Source organism: Stenella coeruleoalba, assembly GCF_951394435.1.
Source record: "Stenella coeruleoalba genome assembly, chromosome: 13".
Classification (NCBI taxonomy): Eukaryota; Metazoa; Chordata; class Mammalia; order Artiodactyla; family Delphinidae; genus Stenella; species Stenella coeruleoalba.
Window position 1 is genome coordinate 69,809,245 of NC_137159.1, and position 22,745 is coordinate 69,831,989.

Below are 22,745 nucleotides of genomic sequence, written 5' to 3' on the forward strand. Positions count from 1 at the left end.
CCTATTCCTCTTGCAGTCCTTGGCAACCAAATCCTATTGCAAAAAAAAATTTTGTTTTTTTTGGCCACACCGCACAGCATGTGGCATCTTAGTTCCCGTGCCCGCTGCAGTGGAAGTGCGGAGTCTCAACCACTGGACCTCCAGGGAAGTCCCATTAAAACCAACTCATCTTTAATAACAAATGCACAAAAGCCTCTGTCTAAATGTAGATCTTTTAACTAAGTTTTTGCCTAATTCTTCTTGATTTCATTCTCTTCCTTCCCCAAACTCTTGCAGCTCTGGTCATCCACCACATCAGCATTTAATCCTGTACCAAATTACCCTGGTTTTGTGAATACAAGTCATTTTTATCTGAAGAGACCTAAGCAACTTTAAGTCAGGGTCTGCTACTTCACATTCATTTAAAAAACCACATACTGAGTACCTCCTATGGAGGTGGCACTGTTCTTATAACACTGGGTACACAGCGAGCAAGATAAAGTACCCACCCTCAAGGAACTTACATTTTAGAGCAGACAACATACAAGGGGGTCATATGGTTTTAAGTGCTATGGAGAAAAATAAAGCAGGGAAGAAAAAGAGAATGCAGGACAAGTCACACAGATGATCCCAACGAAACGCACCCTTGGCAGAATACATGGTGTAGCCTGGCTCAGTGGCCTTCCCTGACCACGCCCCCTCCACCAAATGAGAATTGATCACTTCTATATTTGTTCTCCCACTATGCTCTATTACAGCATCTCTCTCAGTATTCTGCAGTTATTTGATATGTCAGTACTGCTTTCCAAACTCATGGCAAAAATGATGTCTTATTCCAGGGTTGGGAAATATTTCTTGTAAAGGGCCAAACAGTAAATATTTTAGGCACTGTGGGCCAAATGGCCTCTGTTACAACTACTCAACTATGTCTCTGCTGCAGGAAAGCAGCCACAGACACGTAAAGGAATGAGCATAGCTGTGTTCCAGTAAAACTTCACTTACAAAAACAGACAACAGGCGCTTCCCTGGTGGCGCAGTGGTTGAGAGTCCGCCTGCCGATGCAGGGGACACGGGTTCGTGCCCCGGTCCGGGAGGATCCCATGTGCCGCGGAGCGGCTGGGCCCGTGAGCCATGGCTGCTGGGCCTGCGCGTCTGGAGCCTGTGCTCCGCAACAGGAGAGGCCACAACAGTGAGAGGCCCGCGTAACGCAAAAAAAAAAAAAAAGCAAAAAAACAGACAACAGGCCAGATTTGGCGTACAAGTGGTAGTTTGCCAACTCCTATCTTATTCTTTGAATTCCCAGCAAATGACAATATTTTTCACAGAGAAACTCAAGAACGTATTTATCAAATTGAACAGGATATTAATAAACCCTAGTTAAAATGAATTAAGCACAGGAGAAAACGTGCGGTGGCTATCCTTGCTGACAGTTTCACCAGCCACTGACTATTTGCCAATTTCTTACCTAGAGTGTAGGCTACGAAGTTGAGGATGCCCACTACAATCCAGACCCAGTCAGGTACATGCTTGTGACCTGGTGCTGTAAAGGAAAGCAACTCAGATTTTAACACAGTCTAAGTACAACTGTTCTTACCATAGCCCATACTGCCAATGAGAAACGTTTCTATTTATTAAACAGAAGCTGAAGTACTTTACAATATATTTCGAATGCAGAACTAGGTAAATATTAGAATGTATCAGCAAACTCTGACAAAACAAAAGTAACTGCCCAACCCCTCATAAACAATAGGCATTTATTTTGAGCTTTAATCATAACTCAAGACTGACTATCTTCACTTGAAAATTACTTATGTGCCTAGAATGAAAAATAATGTTTTTGGAATTCAAAAAATGCTTGTGTTTAATCTGATCCTTGTTGTTTATGATTATACTACAAACATGTATTAAGCTTTCAACCTATACTCTCTCACTAAATTATTAATTAGCTGAACAAAAGACCTTTTGATTTGTGTCTAGGTAAATTAGCTCAACTGGATGATTCTGGCAACAAAATCGTTCTGAAATGTCTGGACCTCACTTCCCCCCCACCAAGATAAAACAAGTGAGATTCAGCTCTGGGTTCTAGTCCTGGCTCTGTGACCAACGAGCAGTGTGGCCCTGAATATACCATTTAACCTTCCTGTCTTCCACTTCCCAAATATACTGGGACTAGATGGTTAATCTGGCCCTTCAAGTTGTATGACTTGGAGAAATACATATATTTACGTATTTTTAGTTCTCTTAGTAACTAAGTAAATAGTCTTATTTAGTCAGAGAAAATACTATTTCTAGTTTCAAAGATAAACTTTTGAGGCTGTTCTGAGGATTAAAATACAATTTAAAAAAACCCCACAATATCAAAACCATGCTTAATGAAATTTAAGCATGGTAATGGTAATGATCTTGAATTACCATTCTATTACATATACAGAAGCTATGCCTAAAATTTTCAGTTGATAAAGTCAGGCATAGGCAGAGTTTCACTATTCATAATTCCTATAATATGAAAAGTCATTAAGTGTTTGAAACTCCAAATTCTCCTACAAAAACAATGTTGTCAGTGATTGTTAATTTCTCTAGGTCAGTGCACAAACGTCTGCTGAACCCACAACACAGATGAATTGTAGCAGCGGTCCCCAACCTTTTTGGCACCAGGGACCGGTTTCATGGAAGACAATCTTTCCATGGATGGGGGAGGGGGGGCGGTGCTGGTGTTTCAGGTGGTTAATGCAAGCGAGGGCGAGCGGCAGATGAAGCTTCGCTTGCCCGACCCTTGCTCACCTCCTGCCGTGCAGCCCGGTGGCTAACAGGCCGAGGACCGGTACCGGTCCGCGGCCCAGGGGTTGGGGACCCCGGAATTATAGTACTAAAACTCCTGACTACATCATTTATAAGTATTCTTATTGGAAAATATCTTCTAACTTAGAATACAAAAAATACTCATCTACCTCCATCTTTCTGTTCCTCTCAACTCCATCCACCAGTTGAGCAATAAGAATAAACTGTTCCCCACATATCCCCCATCATCCCAGATGTGCTCCAGATTCTCTTGTCCAGCCGGGGCAGAAGCTGGGGTGTGGGAGGAAGTAAGATAGCAGTGGGTCTGAAGGAAGACGTTGGGAATAAGCTGAAAACTGCCTCCAAAGGTGCATTTTGCCTCCCGTCCTCAGTAAGGGCCCAGACTTCTGTCAATAAATATCTAAGGTCTAACAACCATTTTCAGAAGAAACTGGGAGTTATTAAAGGTACGTACAAGTGCTGAGCAGAGGAAAGAGAGACCACATTGCCTTTAGAAAAGGGGGATTTTTATTCCATACCTAGAAAAGGGGAAGGGATATTTCTGGAACTGGTAGGTATGCTGGGCCTTGCTTATTCTCATTTTCAGGCAAAACTTCAGAGTCCTACTTTTCCATCTTCTTATAAATCCCATTACTCTTTATTTACAAAAACCTCATTGCTTTTTAGACAGCATATCTAAATTCAATAGCCAAATTGGTTTCTAGAACTTATTAGAAACAGACATAACAGATTGTAAAAACACAACTTAGCCTTTACACCCAATTCTAACATTTTACAACCCTTCTAATATTCAAAACTTTTCAGAAATGCAAGCATCTTAATAGAATTAGAAAATAACCATATCTCATTTTGTGCTATTTAGACATTTGAGATTTTATATTAAAGTAATAATCTTACCGGAAGCATAAAAGTCAGGATCAAAGTATGCCATAAGCAGAAAATTGCACACAACCAGCAGAAAGCCGGAAAAGGTGATCAGGTTTGGAGCCAGCCAAGTAGGAAAGACCTGTTTGTTTCAAAAGAATTACAGAATAATTAAAGTAGAGAAACCTCTCTGTCCACTACCTACCACAACATGCAAATGTGTCAAAACAAAAACTATAAATTTGAAAGACCGTATATACAGGAATTATATATATATATATCAAATTATAAACCGTAATCAGTTAATAGAAATAAGTCTATTTTCTATATTTTAAATAATTCTATAATCAACAAACTTTTATAATCATAACATTATATTTATTTTAGAAAAATTTAAGAAGCATTTTATAAATATGATAGATCTAGAGTATAAGCTTATACTTCAATGATGAGATAAATCAAAAGGTATGTGACTAAAGGAAAGGAGGATGGGACAGGCAGTTTCTCTAAACGTCTTACTGAACTGACAGTTGGTCTGTAATACTCCATAAAGTAGTTTAAAATATTTAAAACTTACTAAAACCTAAGTACATGCTTATTAATCATCTTACCTTCACTACAGTGTTCCAAAATGGATGCATGACATACAGAGAGAGCGGATTGGTATCCACAGCACTGTACTGTTAAGAAATGAAAAAAAATATTCAGAGTTAATCCTTGCATACCAGCAAGTATTTAGATCAATATTTCTCAAATGAAAATAATAGTACAGGGACTTCCCTGGTGGTGCAGTGGTTAAGAATCCGCCTGCCAATGCAGGCGACACGGGTTCGATCCCTGGTCCAGGAAGATCCCACATGCCGCGGAGCAACTAAGCCCGTGCGCCACAACTACTGAGCCTGCGTTCTAGAACCCGTGCACGCCAACTACTGAAGCCTGCGCACCTAGAGCCTGTGCTCCACAACAAGAGAAGCCACAGCAGTGAGAAGCCCGCGCACCGCGACAAAGAGTAGCCCCCGCTCACTGCAACTAGAGAAAGCCCACGTGCAGCAACGAAGACCCAACACAGCCAAAAATATATAAATTTTTTTAAAAAGAAAATAATAGTAAAAAAAAATCTAGAGAATATATCTAGTTATACAATGTCCTCTTCTAAATAACGGAACTGGAGAAGCAGTATGAATGGGGTAAAGATGGCCAAGCACATCTTTGTATAATATTTATAATATAACAACGTTGCAGCAGAAAATTTTATATTGCTTTCAAGTGCTCACCTATTTGCAGGATAATGAGCACACTGTGTGCATTCACACACTGACTTTCTCAACCTCCTTCATCCCTCTCAACTAACGGGAATCTAGCTGTTTTACCCTTGACACCATTATTAATGCACTTATTAATGGTACAACCTTGGGTAAGTTACTTAACCTCTCTGTCTTAGTTGCTGCACCTGTACAATGAGGATCACAGCCTTTACCTCAAAGGATTGCCATAAGGATTAGATAAACTGATAACATATAGGAAGTGCTTAGAGCAGTACCTAGCCCACAGTTAGTGCTATATAAGCATTAGGTACCATTAGTGTGTTTTGAGCATCAAAGGAATGACAGATCCCTTTACAGCTGGAAAATGGATTGCTTAAATAAGCAAAGGAAGAAAACAACAGGTTAGGGTGTTCAAATGTATTCCCCAACTGTTGAGCTATTTAGTAAAACTTCAAAGAAAATTTTAACAAAATATCTGTATGTAATTATGTAATACTTTAAGAGTCATGTTGATGACTTATTCATCAGAGACACAAACACACACATACAAACACATACACACCGGAGTGCCTGGCATGTAGGAAGCACCCACTAGGTGTGGGGAAGAAGGAATACAAAATAGGTAAGGGACAACTTAATTCTCACCCTCAGGGAGTGGGAATACTACCTAATTCAACAAGCTCTCATTTAAAAGATGTCATACTAGTCAAATGCCTGAAAAAAGTTTCAACTGTGCTTTGTATTTGTTTAGTATGAATATATTGGGTTGGCCAAAAAGTTCGTTCGGGTTTTTCCGTGAAGGCCAACCCAAAAAATAAGTAGTAAGCATCTGAGCAACTGATTTTTTAAAAAATCATAATTAAACATCAATATTTCTTCCTGAATGTTTTATGGATATGCAGGAAATATTTCTCATCAGTGTTTCAAGATTTAAAAGTGTGATGGAGCAAAAAAGTAAATAAATAGAAATAATTTAAAATACTACTAGCAAAGAGAGTTAGCTAGTAAGTCAAATGTTTACTCAACAGAATCCATGGCTGAGTGCCGCCATTTCTCCAACTCATTCTGATGAAATGCGATATCCTGGACAAAAGATCTGAGACAGACAGTGGAAAGAAAATGGTGAAGGAGAACACTGGCCAGAGAAGCTCTGCAGCTGCACCCAGACTCGCAGCTGGAGCCTCCTTAAGTATTACTGTTCTCGCTAAAACCAACTTCTACGTGCATGGTTCTCTACAGCCTGCAAAGCTTTTCCACATAACAGATACCATGACACCTGAACCTCTGTAGAATGAAGGAGTCCCCAGCTGATAGGACTGCCTGAATTTAAGTTTTCAGACCTGAGGCCATGCAACCAATATGAACCCTGAAAAGTTGCCAGTGACAAGGCGGGAGGGCCACGGCCTCCTCCATTTCACCAAAGTCCGAACCCAGACCCACATGACGTAGCCAGCAGGTCAGATAAACTGGAAAACCACAAATTTCAAGTCCACCATCTACTGCAAAGTACAAAAGTTGTAAGAAGTCCAAATCAGAAGAAAACAATTTGACATCACACGAATAGTTAATACGATGTACAAAGTACAAGGCTCTTAATTCAAATGTTTGCTGAATGACTCTCATTCACCAGCTTTCCATAATTTGAATTTACGTCTAAAAGAAGGTCATTTACTCATGGTATTTTATTTTGAAAAGCTCCTCTTTTTAAATTCTGAAGTTTTTTCTCTCTTTTAAATCTCTTTATTTCCGCTATTATAACATTTCACCTTTTTTTTCTTTTTTTTTGGCTGTGTTGGGTCTTCGTTGCTGCACGCGGGCTTTCTGTAGTTGCGGCAAGCTGGGGCTACTCTTCGTTGTGGTGCACAGGCTTCTCATTGTGGTGGCTTCTCTTGTTGCAAAGCACAGGCTCTAGGCGCGTGGGCTTCAGTAGTTGTGGCTTGCAGGCTCTAAAGCACAGGCTTAGTAGTTGTGGTGCATGGGCTTAGCTGCTCCATGGCATGTGGGATCTTCCTGGACCAGGGATCGAACCTGTGTCCCCTGAATTGGCAGGCGATTCTTAACCCCTGTGCCACCAGGGAAGTCCCCAAATTCTGAAGTTTAACTCTAAATTTCTATTTCAGGAGACCAGTAGAAGTATGAAAAGATTATAGAACTCAATACAAATAGGTCAGTCTGCCTAACTGCATTTTTTACCTTTAATAATAATAGCAGATAAGCTCAAGTATAACAAGGAAATCTAATATGAGATTACAAAAGGTAGCAAACAGTAAACCTAAAGAGCACTCTGTGCTCTAGCCTTACACACCTGAGTATTTTTCAAGGTCACATATCACTTGGTATAAACAAAGAAACTTGAAACTGTCTTGTGAATCAATAGGAGGAAAGAAGAATGAGTCACACCTTCCACATGCCTGAAAAAATAAGTAAAATTTTAAAGGAGCTAAACTAAATTTAGTTAATGCCTGTTAAATATATTATTTTCTATCGGAATGATGTTTTGGTATACACCAGAATATCTGAACAAGGTAATAATCCCCTGTTTAAGGCCTGCAGGACTTGCTTGATCTACAATCTGTTGGGCCAGACTAATCCAGTGCCCTGGAGAAAGGCTTGAGAACCACAACCTGAGTTTGAGAATCATTCCAAGGCAGAATCTCAGAACCACAAGAGTTCAGGAGATACCTAGTTCTCACGTGCCTGCCCCTCACCTATGTGAATAGGTAAAACAGTCAACTGGCCTCTTTATTTTTTTCTTTAATTTATTTTATTTATTTATTTTTGGCTGCGTTGGGTCTTCGTTGCTATGCGTGGGGCTTTCTCTAGTTGCGGCGAGTGGGGGCTACTACTCTTCGTTGTGGTGCGCGGGCTTCTCATTGCGGTGGCTTCTCTTGTTGCGGAGCACAGGCTCTAGGCACGTGGGCTCAGTAGTTGTGGCACACGGGCTTCAGTAGTTGTGGCTCGCGGGCTCTAGAGCGCAGGCCAGCAGTTGCGGCGCATGGGCTTAGTTGCTCTGCGGCATGTGGGATCTTCCCGGACCACGGCTCGAACCCATGTTGCCTGCATTGGCAGGCGGATTCTTAACCACTGCGCCACCAGGGAAGTCCCTGGCCTCTTTATTTATTTTTTAATTTTTGGCTGCACTGTGCGGCATGTGGATCTTAGTTCCCCAACCAGGGATCAAACCAGTGTGCCCTGCAGTGGAAGCGTGGAATCCTAACCACTGGACCGCCAGGGAAGTCCCTGGCCTCTTTTTAAATGCCTCTGGTTACCAAAAAACTCATTACTTCTAGAAATAGCCCAATCCAACGTTAAAACAACTTTTCTATATGCTAACAAAATCCTCCCCTCACCCCATATTTCCTATCATGTTTTCAATTTCCCTAACAAAGCCAGGCAGACAAGGGTCCAATTTTTTTCCAAACAATAATGCTTCAAACGTTTGAAGATGGCTCTGCCTGTCACACCTAAACCTTCTCTTCACCTGGTTAAAAAATCTCATGTTCCTTTTGCTGTTACTCTCTTGCCAAAGTTTCACTCTCTTCATCATCTAGGTCTAATTCTCTAGACCAGAGGTTGGAAAGCTTTTTCTGGAAAATGCCAGAGAGCAAATATTTTAGGCTTTGCAGGCCAAATGGTCTCTGTAACAATACCCAAAACTGCCACGGAAGCAGAAAGAAGTCCCAGAAAATAAGAAAACAAAGAGGCATGCTGTGTTCCAATAAAACTTTATTCACAAAACAGGTGTCCGGGGGCTTCAGTTTGACAACCAGTGCTCCAGACAATCCATTTTGTTGTTAAACCAAAACAAAAGTGTGACCCAGGGCAAAAGGAATATTTCAAGCGGTGCATGAGCACAAAGGAGAACATGACTAAGGTCTTCTTCCTCAACAACTTAGTTCTCTAACAGATGCTCAACACAGTATTAATTTCCTGAGGCAACAAAGTCATACTGCAGACTTACACACACCTTCACAGCCACCTTACCCCCTCAGGCCTTTCTCATACAGACTGCAAAGCCACCTTTCTCTGTGTTAATATGACGCTGACTGTTGGAAACTAAGTGTAAGACCCTATATTTACCATTTTAACATTTCATCTTGCTAGAGTCCACTCATCTTTCTATCTCCTCCGATCTCCTCAGGGTCAGACTCAGTTATCCAAGGTACCAGCTCTGCCCCCCAAACTCTCAGCATGTAAAGCTCTCATGCTAGCAGCAATGCCTTCACATAAGTCTCTGTAAAAATGCTGATCAAGGTAGAACTTCTAAACATTCCCCTCAAGATTGCTATTAATACATTTAGTCATTTTTATTTGGCTACAGAATTCCATACTGTCATCTACGGCAATTAGTCTATGTCACCCATGAGAAAAGATTTTCATAAAGTCTTAGTGAAATCCAGAATTATCTTAGATAATATTCTGTCAAATATTAGAAAGTTTCAACTTTCTACAACTTGTAACTACAACTTGTAACTTCAGTACAAGTCAGGAAATAAAGCAGAGTTCATTCTTCATTCATTCATTCAGTAAAGTCAACAAATAATTGTGACTGAGTGCCTATGATTGTGCCAGGCACTGTGCTAGGCCACCAGAAAGAGAATGGTGAACAAGACCAAAAAGTTTCCTATGTTCACCAAGTCCGGTCTAGGGTGAGACAGATGCTAAGCAAGAAAACAAGTCGTAATCACAAGATGTGATCAATACTGTGAAGGCAATAAACAAGGTGTTTGTATCAGAGGACCAGGGGGCTGGGAATGTGCCTAGTCAGGGTGCTCAGAGAAAGCTTTTCAGGGGAGGGGACACTTAAGCTGAGTCCTAGAAGATGAGAAGACAGGTAAAGCATGTACGAGACAGAACAGTGAGTCAAACAAGGTAGACCCTAAAGAGAACACGCTGCTGGAGATTCCATTTATATGAAGTTCAAAATCGGACAAAATTAATTTATGGCAAAAAGAGGTCATAATAGCAGTCTGGTGAGAGGGACTAAATGGGGGCCCTCCGAGGTGCTAAAAATAATTCTTTATCATGGTGGTGGTTACATACACATACAAAATTCATCGAATTGTGTACTTAAGATCTGTGCGTTTGTGTATAATTTATACCTTAAAAAGGAGAAAGAAAATAAAGAATATATGTGTGGCAGTGTGCGTGTGTGTGTGTGTGGTGTGTGTGTGGTTTATAGGTGTTGGGAGGGGGGCGTGCATGCCAAGATGCCTTCTAAGCAGAGAACAAAATGTGGAAGGACCACAGAGTGGAGGGAGGCCAATGGAGCCACAGCGTAGTGAGTGAGCGAGGAAGAGTGGTATGAAATGACACTGGAGACATGGGCAGACACCACCCAAAGGTCCACAGTGAGTTTTATTTTATCATAAGCCCAGTGCATATCCTGATTTATATTATTAAAGGATCCCACTGTTTACAGTGTAGAAAATGGACTGGAGGGGGGCAAAGGTGCAAAATAGTTACGAGACTGTTACAGTATACCAGGCAAGAGACGATTACGGGTTAGGCCAGGAGCAGTACAATGACTCTAAATTACTGCCAAAATATGCTATAAAGTGCCCATTTTTGAGAAGGGCATTAGAAATGTGCCTCCTCTTAATTTAAGAAGGAAATTGGCTCTAACAAAAGGAAAACTATGGAAGCACTTTGTTGGACCTAAAAGTATTTCCCTTATACATGTACTTTAAATCCTTTCTATACACTGATAAGAAAACTGACTGAACTGACACACCCTTGCACTAAATACAGAGTTTTGGACAACTTATTAATTAGACTGAGGCTAGTATCCCATCTAATACTAATACAGATGGTAATACTCTAACATCTATAAACAGATGCAGGTTTCCCTTGCTTTGTCTTCTAATCAATATAAGGAGGATAAGTCTCCAACTATCAAATGATTTTTAATTCAAATCCTGTCTTTACCCATTTGAAATATAAACTTTACACTTATGAAACATATTTTAGTTAACCCTGGAAATCCATAAAGTATGGATTGAGTACAAGCTAATAATAGTTTATAAACAGCACTTATTGTTAATCATTTCAGATGTAAGCAGACTCAAAATGACGTTTCTGACTTTTTAAAATGATTCCCCAAATTCTTGAGTTCCAAATCATCCATGTTTTTAGGAATAAAAGGCAGGATAGTCACAAAGAACCAATTTTAGTTCACAACTGGGTTCACTGTATGAAGTTACTTATTGCTTATACCAACTTTGCAGACATAATGAAAGAAACACATTATCAACCTTTCTTAAGAACTCAGGGGAGAGAAAAGAAATGTCAGCTCTCTTCTCTCCCCCTGCACAGTGAAGCTCAGTGTCTGGTGTGGTATTGGTATGGTATGGAGGTCAGTCCCTTGCTGACAGGTCTCATGACTCAATCATGTTTAGGCTTAAGTCTTTACAGGGGCAGGATCCATTGTGGCCAACATGTGCCCTACCACTCCTGGAGCAGAGTTCTTTAGCAATGGCATTCCAAGTCTCTGGGCCAGTCACTTAAGCAAAAAACATAAAACAAAAGATCCCAATTATTAAAAATTGTTATTTACGCAACAAATATCAAGGCAGTCAAAAGAGCTACCTTCACATACAAATGTGGGACTCACTGAGCACTGGTACTTAAAGAAGCAGTTAAGAGAATGGAGAAAGCTTCCCGACCTGATCCTTTCTGCATCTGGCGCATAGTAGGAGTTCAGTAAACATATCTGAGTGTTTGCACATATGAATGAATAAATGCATGAACTACTCTGCATGTTTACTTAAATGGCAGTATAGAGTGATTCCCTCAGTGATGAGAGGAACTCTTTTCCCCCGGGAACTAGTCTACAGCAACTTTTCACTTCACAAGGGGAAGCTGCTCTTACTCTCCCCCTATTAATAACACCATGTCTACATGTGTATGTTTTATAGTTTCCAAAGTACAATTACCTTTGTTCTCTTATTTGATATTGTAAAATAGATAAGGTAGATTATTCCTCCCTATTTTACAGATGAAGAAACTATAAAATTCAGGGATTAACAGCTAATACGCAGGAAGGCCTAGACTGTAAATCCTTTATGAATCATCTTGGAACATTTCTGCGAAATGGATCACTTTGCTTTAATCCAGACTACCCGCTCCGGGCTCAAGTACAATCATGAGCCACCCAGATCCACTGAAACTGTTATTAACACAGTATCCTCCAATTCTTCTGTCTTCCAATTTGTGGCGGACACACCCTAAGGTAATCCCCAGTGAGTCAAGCCCTTTTATAATCAATCCCCTCCTATTGATGGTTCAGTCGTTCCCCTGAGGGTGGAACCTGTAACTTGCTTCTAGCGAACAGAATATAGTGAAGGTGATCGATGTCACTGCCTTGATTGAGAGAACATTATAGGGCAAAGGTGATGAGATGTCCCTTCCATGATACAGTTCATTACCTAAGACTCCATCTTAACAGTTTGGAGAAGAGTCTCCCATTGACCTTGAAGAAGCAAACAGCAATGTTATGAACTGCCTATGGTGAAGGCCATGTGGCCAGAAAAGTGGGCAACTACTAGGAGCCGAGAGCCTCAGCCCTACAACTGGAAAGAACTGAATTCTGCCAACAACCACATGAGCCTGGATGAGGACCCCAAACTCCAGATGGAAGCACAGCCCAGCTGACACCTTCACTGCAGGCTGGCGAGACCTCAAGCAGAGGAGCCAGGTAACTGGTGCCCTGACTCACAGAAACTGTGAGACAATAAATGTGTGTTGTTTTATGCACCAAGTCTGTGGTAATTTGTTATCCAGCGACAGAAAACTAATATCCAATACTGAAAGCACTGCAACATCCTCTTTTCTAGTAAGAGATACCTTGAGGCTCCTATCCACAAAATCAAGACTACCTGATGCTTGAGGGTTAATATATGAACATTACGGTAATACAGCTTCTTACTCGTTTACATTCGTTTCTTGGTTTTATTAACTGCTCTTCAATATAATGGAATATTTCTCTGATGAGGTGCGTCTCAAAATGTAGTTGCCAAACTGAGTGCAAATTCTTGGGCCCCACCCTAAATACACAGAATCAGACAGCCTGCGGGTAGGGCCCAGCAATCTGTCTTGTAACAAACGCCCCAGGTGATTCTGAGGCACCCTCCAGTCTGAGGGCCACTGCTCTGGTGAAAACAAATGTGAATGACACTCCTGCAAACTCCTCAGCTGAAGGAAAAGCCACACCATCAGCTTAGTGGTCAACACCTAAACCTCCTGATGGCAACTTCAAATACTGCACTGCGAGCAAGAGACAAGGTATAATAAAATTCAGCAGGTACTCACTAAATGCAAGGCACTGTGCTAGTAATAATCTACCAAGAAAGAAAAACACCAAATCGAACTGAAAATGAAAAAAGGGGGGGGGGGCATTATATTAACCCTAAGACAGAAACTGCAAGTTTCTTAAAGTTCTTTTTAATCCATACAAGACTTTAAGAACTACACCCACAGAGGACATGACTCAGTGGACAATGAGATCCCATTTCCGTGAATACTGTCATTTATATCTGCTAACGAATCAGAGGAGAGAAGGTGGTGAGAGACGACTGGAGAAGAACTAGAGCAGTAAGACAAGAACAAGCATGTCCTGATGACAAATGTTTGCTTGCTAGACTTAAACAACATATAATAAACTAACAAGAGATGAGAAGATAAGACAAAAGGAGGGGTCATTTAGTGAAGGGACTTGAAATCCTTGCTGAGGAATCTCGACATCAAACACAGGATAAATATGTGGGAGGTACTGCAGATTCATAAATAGGAAAGTGGTATTTGAAAAAATTTACTTACTCTTCCTTTGCTGAAACATCCTTTCTCTTGGTATAACCTCCTCGGGTGTGAGTATGTGTGTATATGTTATATGACAGTTAAATGTTCACAAGCAGAGAAGTACAAATGTCAAGTTTTATTTTTTATTTACTTAACACTAACACAGCACTAAGTGCCAGGCACTTTACAAATATTAACTCATTCAATTTTGACAATTTTGATCCTATGAGGCAGGTACTACCCCATTTCACAGATGAGGAAACCTGGTTAGAGAGACTAAGTTATGCTCAAGATTGCAAAGCTAGGATGTGGGTTCTATTTAACTCATTATCAGTCCCAAAGCTAATTAGTTAATCAAAAGCCATTTACCGTAATTAGACCTAATAGTGAATGAAATGTTCTTAATAGTCAACTAAATATAAGACTAGCAAATACAAGCTCACTTGTCCCTACGAATAATTTAAAACTGGGGGAAGAGAAAACACAGTCAGTTCTTCCTTTTTCACTGTACATTTTCCCCATCTGTAAACATTAGACACAAACCCAATTAAGCACGTCACTGAAGGTCTTTATTCTAATGTTTATATCTTTGCACAAAACACCCAGTAACTACAAAGCAGAGTTTATACGCCGTTCTTAGAACTGAGAGGCAACACAGCATGAAGAACATGGACTCCGGACACAGAATGCCTGGGTTCAAATCTCAGCTGTGGGACCTTGAGCATGTTACTTAAACACTGTCTCAGTAAAATGGGGTAAATAATAGGACCTCTACCTCACAAAGCACTTGTGAATATTAAATGAGACAATATATGTAAAGCACTTAAAGAACGCCTGGCATATAGTAAGTGCTATATAAATGTTTGCCGTCATTATCATTATCACTATTGGGTATTTACAATGACGTTGCTCTTGCCATTGCAACCTCCCCTCATTGAGCTCATTAGGCTCGGTCTGGTCCCTCACACACCTTCCACTTCCTTGTGCCTCTAATTTAGCATGATCCGCCCAGGCTCTGTGCGTTGGTTCCCGTCAGATTCTGACTGAAACATCTTTCCCCTCTCTCCCTTATGCGCCAGGCAAATTCTTATTCAGCAGAGAAGTTCTTGACATTTAAGCATTACAGCAGTTACAAAAGCAAGCCATCAGCAGTGAACTGATATTTCAGAAAGTAGTTTAAGAACCAATTCGTTTCTTCCAAACAGCACCTAGAAATGGAGTAACCTTCTACCTAACAATCTCTCTCTCTCACTCTGCAGAAGTTTCCCATCCATTTTTCTCTCACTCCTTCTGAAAGATTCCTGTCTCTGCCAACTGAAAAAATAATTCTTTCTATGAGACATTTGTAAATCTATATCTAAGACGACTAAAATACGTTTCAAGCCTTACTAATGTACTTACAAGTGAGAGAGGCCAGTTTCCCACATCTACTCAAGGAGACCAAGGCACAACTAAAGATAAGTTATGCTTGAGTCAACTGTAACATATCTAGCTAATGCCATAATTCACACATTATACCGTAGTCGGCCTGCAGTCATAACAAGTGAAAATCAAAAGTCAGGAATTTCTCATGTTTCCCCTGTGACTCTGGAGGAAAAGTGTTCTAGTCTTTGAAATCATTACAGAAACAGTCCTCTAATGGGGGACATTTCATCCACAAATGATATTTCTCTAGAACATGAAATTTTCTTTGTTTTAATTCCAAGTCCAAAAACCACACCTTCCAAGAGAAGTCTGCCCCATGGTCCTGTCCAAGAGAAGGGCCCTGTGCAAAAGATTACTGTTATTCTGCCAGATTCAGCCTCATTCATCATTTAAATTATAACTTTGCGTCTGTTCTGTAAGGACCAATCTCGTAGGAGTTAGGTTACTGATGAGATATTAATAAAATGCCTCCTCACTGAAACATCAAGAGGATTAACTCTTAGACTCAACAAATGCTGGGGGCCATTATTACCAAAGAGTTAACGCTTCACAAAACCCCTACCTCAGCGACTCCACCCCATCATCCTACCAGAACCTGAGTCACCCCAGACTCCTCTGCATCTTTTACCTTCACCCCTTCCAGCTAGTCAGTTACTGCGTCTGTCAATTTAAAATCTTAAATCAAGCATCACAATCAAATGTACATAGGGGGAAAAAAATGTACATAGGGATCAGGTAGGTAAACTGAACAAAGCAGACCTGTGTGGAGCACAGGGACTGGTAGGGAAATGGCACACTAGAGAGCAAATACCCTTTTTTTTTTTAAACATCTTTATTGGAGTATAATTGCTTTACAATGGTGTGTTAGTTTCTGCTTTATAACAAAGTGAATCAGCTATACGTATACATATATCCCCATATGTCCTCCCTCTTCCGTCTCCCTCCCACCCTCCCTATCCCACTCCTCTAGGTGGTCACAGACCACTGAGCTGATCTCCCTGTGCTATGCGGCTGCTTCCCACTAGCTATCTATTTTACGTTTGGTAGTGAATATATGTCCACGCCACTCTCTCACTTTGTCACAGCTTACCCTTCCCCCTCCCCATATCCTCAAGTCCATTCTCTAGTAGGTCTGTGTCTTTATTCCCATCTTACCCCTAGGTTCTTCATGACCTTTTTTTTTTTCCTTAGATTCCATATATATGTGTTAGCATACGGTATTTGTCTTTCTCTTTCTGACTTACTTCACTCTGTATGACAGACTCTAGGTCCATCCACCTCACTACAAATAATGTCGTTTCTTTTTATGGCTGAGTAATATTCCATTGTATATATGTGCCACATCTTCTTTATTCATTCATCCTATGATGGACACTTAGGTTGCTTCCATGTCCTGGCTATTGTAAATAGAGCTGCAATGAACATTTTGGTACATGACTCTTTTTGAATTATGGTTTTCTCGGGGTATATGCCCAGTAGTGGGATTGCTGGGTCGTATAGTAGTTCTATCTGTAGTTTTTTAAGGAACCTCCACACTGTTCTCCATAGTGGCTGTATCACAAATACCCTTTTTGAAGAGGGCAAGCACTATTCAGCTTCAGGAGATTCTTGTCAGGGCCTATGCTATCCACTATTTTAGTTTTTCAAGAGAATCCAGAAATCTGGGCTTTTATGGGGAAGATACTAATTTTTGAAACAAAGTAGGTGTGAGCCAAATTAACTATATCTGCTGGCCAAATTCAGTGGGCAGGTTAACCAGTTCTGACCTCCTTTAGATCCCCATCTCCCCTTCTATCCCCACTGCTTTGATTCAAGCCTTCCTCATTTCTGATCCAATTTTATCTGGGAGGATCCTAAAAGGTCTCCAGATCTCCCCTACCTCCCCTGCTCTCCATTCATTTTCTAGTTGCCAGGGTGAGCTTCCTAAAATTAAAATCTGATCCTGTTTAAAATTTGTAAGTGGCTCCCCAAACCTATAGCATTACCATGTACCTAAGAACCACCTGAGGTATGTGTCTAACATGAATATCACAGCAACCTACCCGATCTGAACCTCCCAAAATGGACCTAGAAATTGGCTAAACACTTTCCCCAGGTGATTCTAAAGCCAATAGTCCTTGGACCACAGAAACAATGATCTACAGGGTAAAATCCAGAAATCCTTTACATCAAATCATCCCCCTCTGAGGGGGCCCCGCCTCCCTCTCCAGTCTCTTCTCTGGACACTCCACCACTAAGTCCCAACACCTAACATCTTACGGTTCCCAGAAAATACTCTCAGGCCTCAACCCCTGTGCACTCACCCCACTGCTCTCCAGTGCTGGGATGCCTTTTCTCCCCTCTTCACCTGGTAAGAACTGGGGCCTACTCAGCTTCATGCTCTAGACTGAGCTCTGCCTTCCCCTCCATCCCCTCTCTGAAGCCTTTCTCAGTTTTAACCCTTACTCCCTGGAGCTGCTTCCTTCTCTCCCACAGCACCCAACACTTACCTAACTGTATTTATTAATTCTTTATATCTGTTTATTTCCTTGCCCATATGCCACCAAACTGAGTTCCTTGAAGTCAGGAATTCTAGCTTAGCTTAATTTTGCAGCTCCAGTGCCATGTCTGACCCAGAGCAGGCCCTGAATAAATGCTTACTGAATAAACAAAATCAAACTGCATGAACCAGTGGGTGCAGGCCAGATTCCAGTTCTTTAGCATTACCATCAAGATGTATGCAGCCTTCCCACCTAAATTCACAATTATCACAATTCCTGTAATCAGGCTATTGTTGACAGTCAAGTTAATTAACTACCAGAATAGCAGAAGCCAATTCATCATAAAATTATATTCTTGAAACCAAACAAGATATTGCACAGAACACTTCCTCTCTGAAGCAAAATGATATGATACAATTTGAAACTAGCTGCTACACTATCAATTAAAACTAAGTCTTCCTTAGGTCAGATTAGGTATACCACAATAGAAGTTTCACCCTCAGATAAGTGGGGAAATCCTTCAAATAAAGATAGGGTACCAAGAGAGAAGGAATGATAAGCCTCATGAGAGTGAAATCCCTCAACATAACTGTCTGAAGGTACATTAATAAGCAACAGAGAACAATGGTGGTTAAACTTTCTACATCTTCACATTCAAAATACAAAAGTATCCTTCCGATTTCCAGGAGATGCACAGCTGCATTTTACCATACTTCCAAAACGGTTTTTATTCTTTTACACTTGCATTCCTTCAACAAATATTTGTCAAATGCCTACTCTGTTCATGTGCCAGACCTTGGTCACATGGAACAAGAGAGCTGTAGGATGTGCCCTCCCAGAGCTCATATCCTAACAGAGAGGGCAGACATTCAACTAATTATTCAACTGTTTGATAAGGCTGGGGTAACACAAGGAAGAACACAAGTGTTTAGGGAGCATATAACACAGAATCCATCCCATGCTTTCTTCTATACTCAAAATCAATTGTCTTAACAGTTTCTTACTACAGAAACCTAATTACTACTCTATGTGTGCGCTCCTTTCAGGAGTTATTCTGAGTAACCGCCAGGTTTCCAACTGTAGCTCCTCAGATGTACCTCTAGGGAAGATAAAGAAATTAAACTGGTTCAAAAGTAATTTTTCCACCAGCTGCTTTTATAGTACCAATTTTTCTCTACAACTTTTTGTTTTAATACACAGGGTCACATCAGGGAATAAAAATCTCTTTTGTTTTGGGTCTTTACCCATTTAAGGGATGATCTTCCTCAAAAGCTGTTTTAATGCGATCAGCATTTACAAAGCACTCACTGTCGAAGCCCACATAATGGGAATGGGTGATCTTCAGGAAGCAAAGGTCTCTAGGTGCAATTCATGTTCCAGTTAAACTGACCACACAGACTTTTTTCCTTTGGACCTCTGGATTCGTATTTTTTTAATATGAACGCAGTACTGAGTAAAGAACCTTCTACTAGAAGAAGTTTAGGTTATAAATTTGTGCCACACACCCCCACCCCCAGTTTTTTAAAGGAAGCCTCATTATAACTAAAATAACATCAATAAACTACGTTTTAGTGAACATTGGATGCTGGCTAAATTGACTTTTGTTTTCCAAGATGATAGGAAATCTGCTCTCAGACACAGGAAGTGAGTCAGATAACAGAAGAGGGAAAAATAGGAATGGAAAAATCACACTAAAATTTTCTGTAAATTAGGACACCTATCTAGTCGGAAGTACAAATCTAGGAAAGACAGCTTATGAAAAAAAAAAAGAAAAAGATTCCCTATTACAGACAATGCTGCAAATGAAACAGCTAGTCTATTGGCACCTACTAGAAAGCCAGATCCTAGTAAGGAAGAAAAAGTTTTATATTTATATAAAAAGTCAATATTTACAGTGCAGAAGAGGTAACAGAAAGGTGGTGGAGCTTAAGGGAAAACAAGAGGTATCTAGGTTAACAACCTTCTTTAGTGAAAGCCCTGCACTGGGTTAAATTTCGACTTAAAATGTTCAGACAAGTCAGCACCTCAGTTCAAACTGGTATGGTACCACATTGCTTGAAGGCAGAGGAACGCACTATGTGACCTTGTAAGGTCTCTTAACAGTTATCCCAATTCCAGTTTGACAAGATCCACTACGACTCTTCTCAGTTATTCATTCATGCCACAAATGTTTACTGGATGCCTATGCACAGAAGCACTGTGCTCAGGTCATGGCGATCCATAAGACAAGCGTAACCACTTGGGTACTGCATTCTAATGGGGAGACACCTAAAGAACTAACTCCATACAGGAGCAGAGGGTACTGTGAGAGCACACTTAAGGGGAATGAGATACTTAGGGAATGCTTCTCTGAGGAATATTTAAGATGCGAAGATGAACATAAATGGGCAGCTACATTCCTGGCAGACGTAACAACATTACTTGAAGATCTGAAAAAAAAAGGGGACGAGGGAGATGGCTGCTAATGTTGGGAGGGGTAGACAGTGAGTGGCATGACATGAAGCTGATGACACAGACAGACGAGGGCCAGGTCATTCAGAGCCATGCAGATCATGTTCTGGATTTTTGGACTTCATTCCAAGAGCAAAGGGAAGACGATGGAGGATTTTAAGCAAAGGAGTGATGTGACCAGATGTACATTTTTTTAAAAGATCACTACGAAGCATAGAGAAAGAACTGGAAGGGCAAAAGTGGATGTGCGCAAGCAACCATATCAAGTAGTATTGGATTATAACCCAAGTGTAAAATAAATATCCATGAATTCATACTGATATAAATAAATCATTGACTAAATATACACTGGGAAGAAAAGATAAATCTTCCACGCAGAAATCCAAATAAATTATGTCAACACTCCGCCCTCAAGGAGGTGCAGCATAACTCTCCACTCCTTAAGTGAGGGCTGCGCATACTGACTTCCTTTCAAAGAGAAACCTGACAAAAACTACCTCAGCAAGGTGATCAAAGTCAACATCAACAGTGATAAGTCATGCCGATGACATGATGACATGTACTCTTCTCACAATGAGAAAGGCACTTCAACCCTGTGGTCTTCCCCCCCAAACCCCATGACCCTTGTGTAATCATGAGAAAAACATCAGACAAATCCCAATTGAGGGACATTCTACACAATACCTGACCAGAACTCCTCAAAACTGTCAAGGTTATCAAAAACAAGAAAAGTCTGAGAAATTGTCATAGCCAAGAGGAGCCTTGAGACGTGATGAGTAAATGTGATGTGGTACTCTGGATGAGATCCCAGAACAGAAAAAGAACATCAGGTGAAAACTAAGGAGATCTGAATAAAGTATGCGCCTACGTTAATAATAATGTGTAAATATCGGTTCATTAATTGTGACAAATGTACCATAAGATGTTAATAACAGGGAAAACCGGGTGTGGAGTATATGGGAACTCTGTATGTACGATCTTCACAATTTTTCTGTAAATCTATTCTAAAATATTCTAGAACCATTCTAAAATTAAAAGATTAAAGTATATCTGGGGAGAGTGGTAATGGAACCATCTTCCTACTTTAGGCTAAAAATGACAGAACATACAGGACCTGGTGATTCACCGGCTGGTGGGTGGGGTAGAGGACTCAGTAGTGAAAGCGACTCAGGTAGCAAGGACGAAAGGTTACTGCCCAGATGTGGGGCTTGGGCAACTGACTGGACGGATAGTGGAGTCATTCACTGCTAAGGGAGTCGTGGAGGAGAACCGTACGTGAAGGAAAGTGAACAACCAGCATTTACTGGAGGCCCATTATGTACTAGGCGCTTCTCCAATTCTCATAATCATTCCGCATCGTAGAGACTATTATTTGGCCCAAAGCCAAATAAAGAAATTAGATTCTGGTATCAGGTTCGGTATCAGGTTTATATGTACTCCAAAGCCCGCGCTCTTTCCACTACACAGTTCCAGTTCCTGCCTGTGCACACGTACTTCACTGGCCGCCCAGGCGCCTCTTTGCTGGGAGTGGAAGCGAGCGCATCAGCAGTTTGGCCCCAGCAGTCACTCTCCCTCCCCGGGCCTCATCTGCCAAATGATTCTCTCCATCTCCGAAGTTGAACGCAAGAAAGCCGAGTAGAAACTTCTTCATTAAAATGAAGACAATTAAGACACCACCGAAGGGAACTGCATCACCTCTCAGGGGACTAAAAATAATAATAATAACGAAGTAAAGAAGCGAAGGGAATTCTCTCGCTCCACTCTCGTCGACCGGTCTCCTAAGGAAAAGGCAATCCCCCGGGAGGGTACCGAGTCGGAGCGGCGGGCCTAGGATGCTCCCACGCTCCCCGACCCCAAAGCCCCAGCACTCGGCAGGACCCACGGAGAAACTCCCTTCAGCCTGCCCGGAGCCACGCGGCACAAGGTGACACGGACCGCGCCGGCCCCTTAGGCGCCTAGGAGAGGCCGGGACCAGCAGGGAGAGTGGAGTCCGCGGGGCCCGCGCTACCTTGTATTTATCAAAGCCGGCCAGCTGCTCCGGGCTCACGTATTCGTAACCAGCCATGACGACGCGAACACTAGCGCCCACTCGGCAGCGACGCTCCACGACGAGATGGGGAAACACGAGCACCACACCAGCTGGGCAAGACTGGGAAGACCTGGGCTGGCAAAGGAGCTGGAAAAGCCGTGCTCCGCCCACCGCGCACGCGTAACCACCCCAGCCACTTCCGCCGCCTCCCAAAGCGCAAGCGCAGCCCCCACTTCTCCCCACCCACCGAGGGGGTGTAGCTAGCAGGCTCACGCGGTTCCCCCTTCGCGCAGTCGCAGTCCAATCAGCGTAGATCGGGAGCCACTAAGTTCCGCCTTCTAGGCTTCCTCGTCGCTTTATTAGCTAGCGTCAAAATTGGTGAGTTGAGGTAAGGCAAGAGGGGAGGTGAAAGGTCAGTTTCCCAGGAGGCCTTGCTCTTCGTCTTTGGGGTGTGCTGGCGGTGATGTGGCATCTGTACCTGGGTAGAGCTTTGGGGTTACCTTTTTAGTCTTGGGGGGGTGGGGTAGGGTGATTGCGTGCGAATCAGTCAGCAGTACCTCAGGAAAGAGGGCTTAGTTCCCCCAAGCCGTGAAGTAAAAGCAGACAAAGCGTCTGTGCTCAGCCCGCTTACAGCTCCTGGCACAGTGCGCTGCACGC

The 22,745-nt window shown here is 41.7% G+C and overlaps 1 protein-coding gene across 1 annotated transcript in view; it reads right to left on the reverse strand.

Moving 5' to 3' along the window:
* SELENOI (selenoprotein I) overlaps positions 1-22,477 on the reverse strand; it is a 44,388-nt gene extending 21,911 nt beyond the window's left edge. Inside the window, exons 1-4 of the mRNA XM_079941474.1 lie at positions 22,068-22,477; positions 4,254-4,322; positions 3,676-3,784; positions 1,445-1,519 (exon numbers count right to left, since the gene is read on the reverse strand). Coding sequence (XP_079797600.1) covers positions 1,445-1,519; positions 3,676-3,784; positions 4,254-4,322; positions 22,068-22,124 — 310 coding nt within the window. The 5' untranslated portion in view covers positions 22,125-22,477. The remainder of the gene's footprint in view (positions 1-1,444; positions 1,520-3,675; positions 3,785-4,253; positions 4,323-22,067) is intronic.
* Positions 22,478-22,745: the final 268 nt, after the last annotated feature.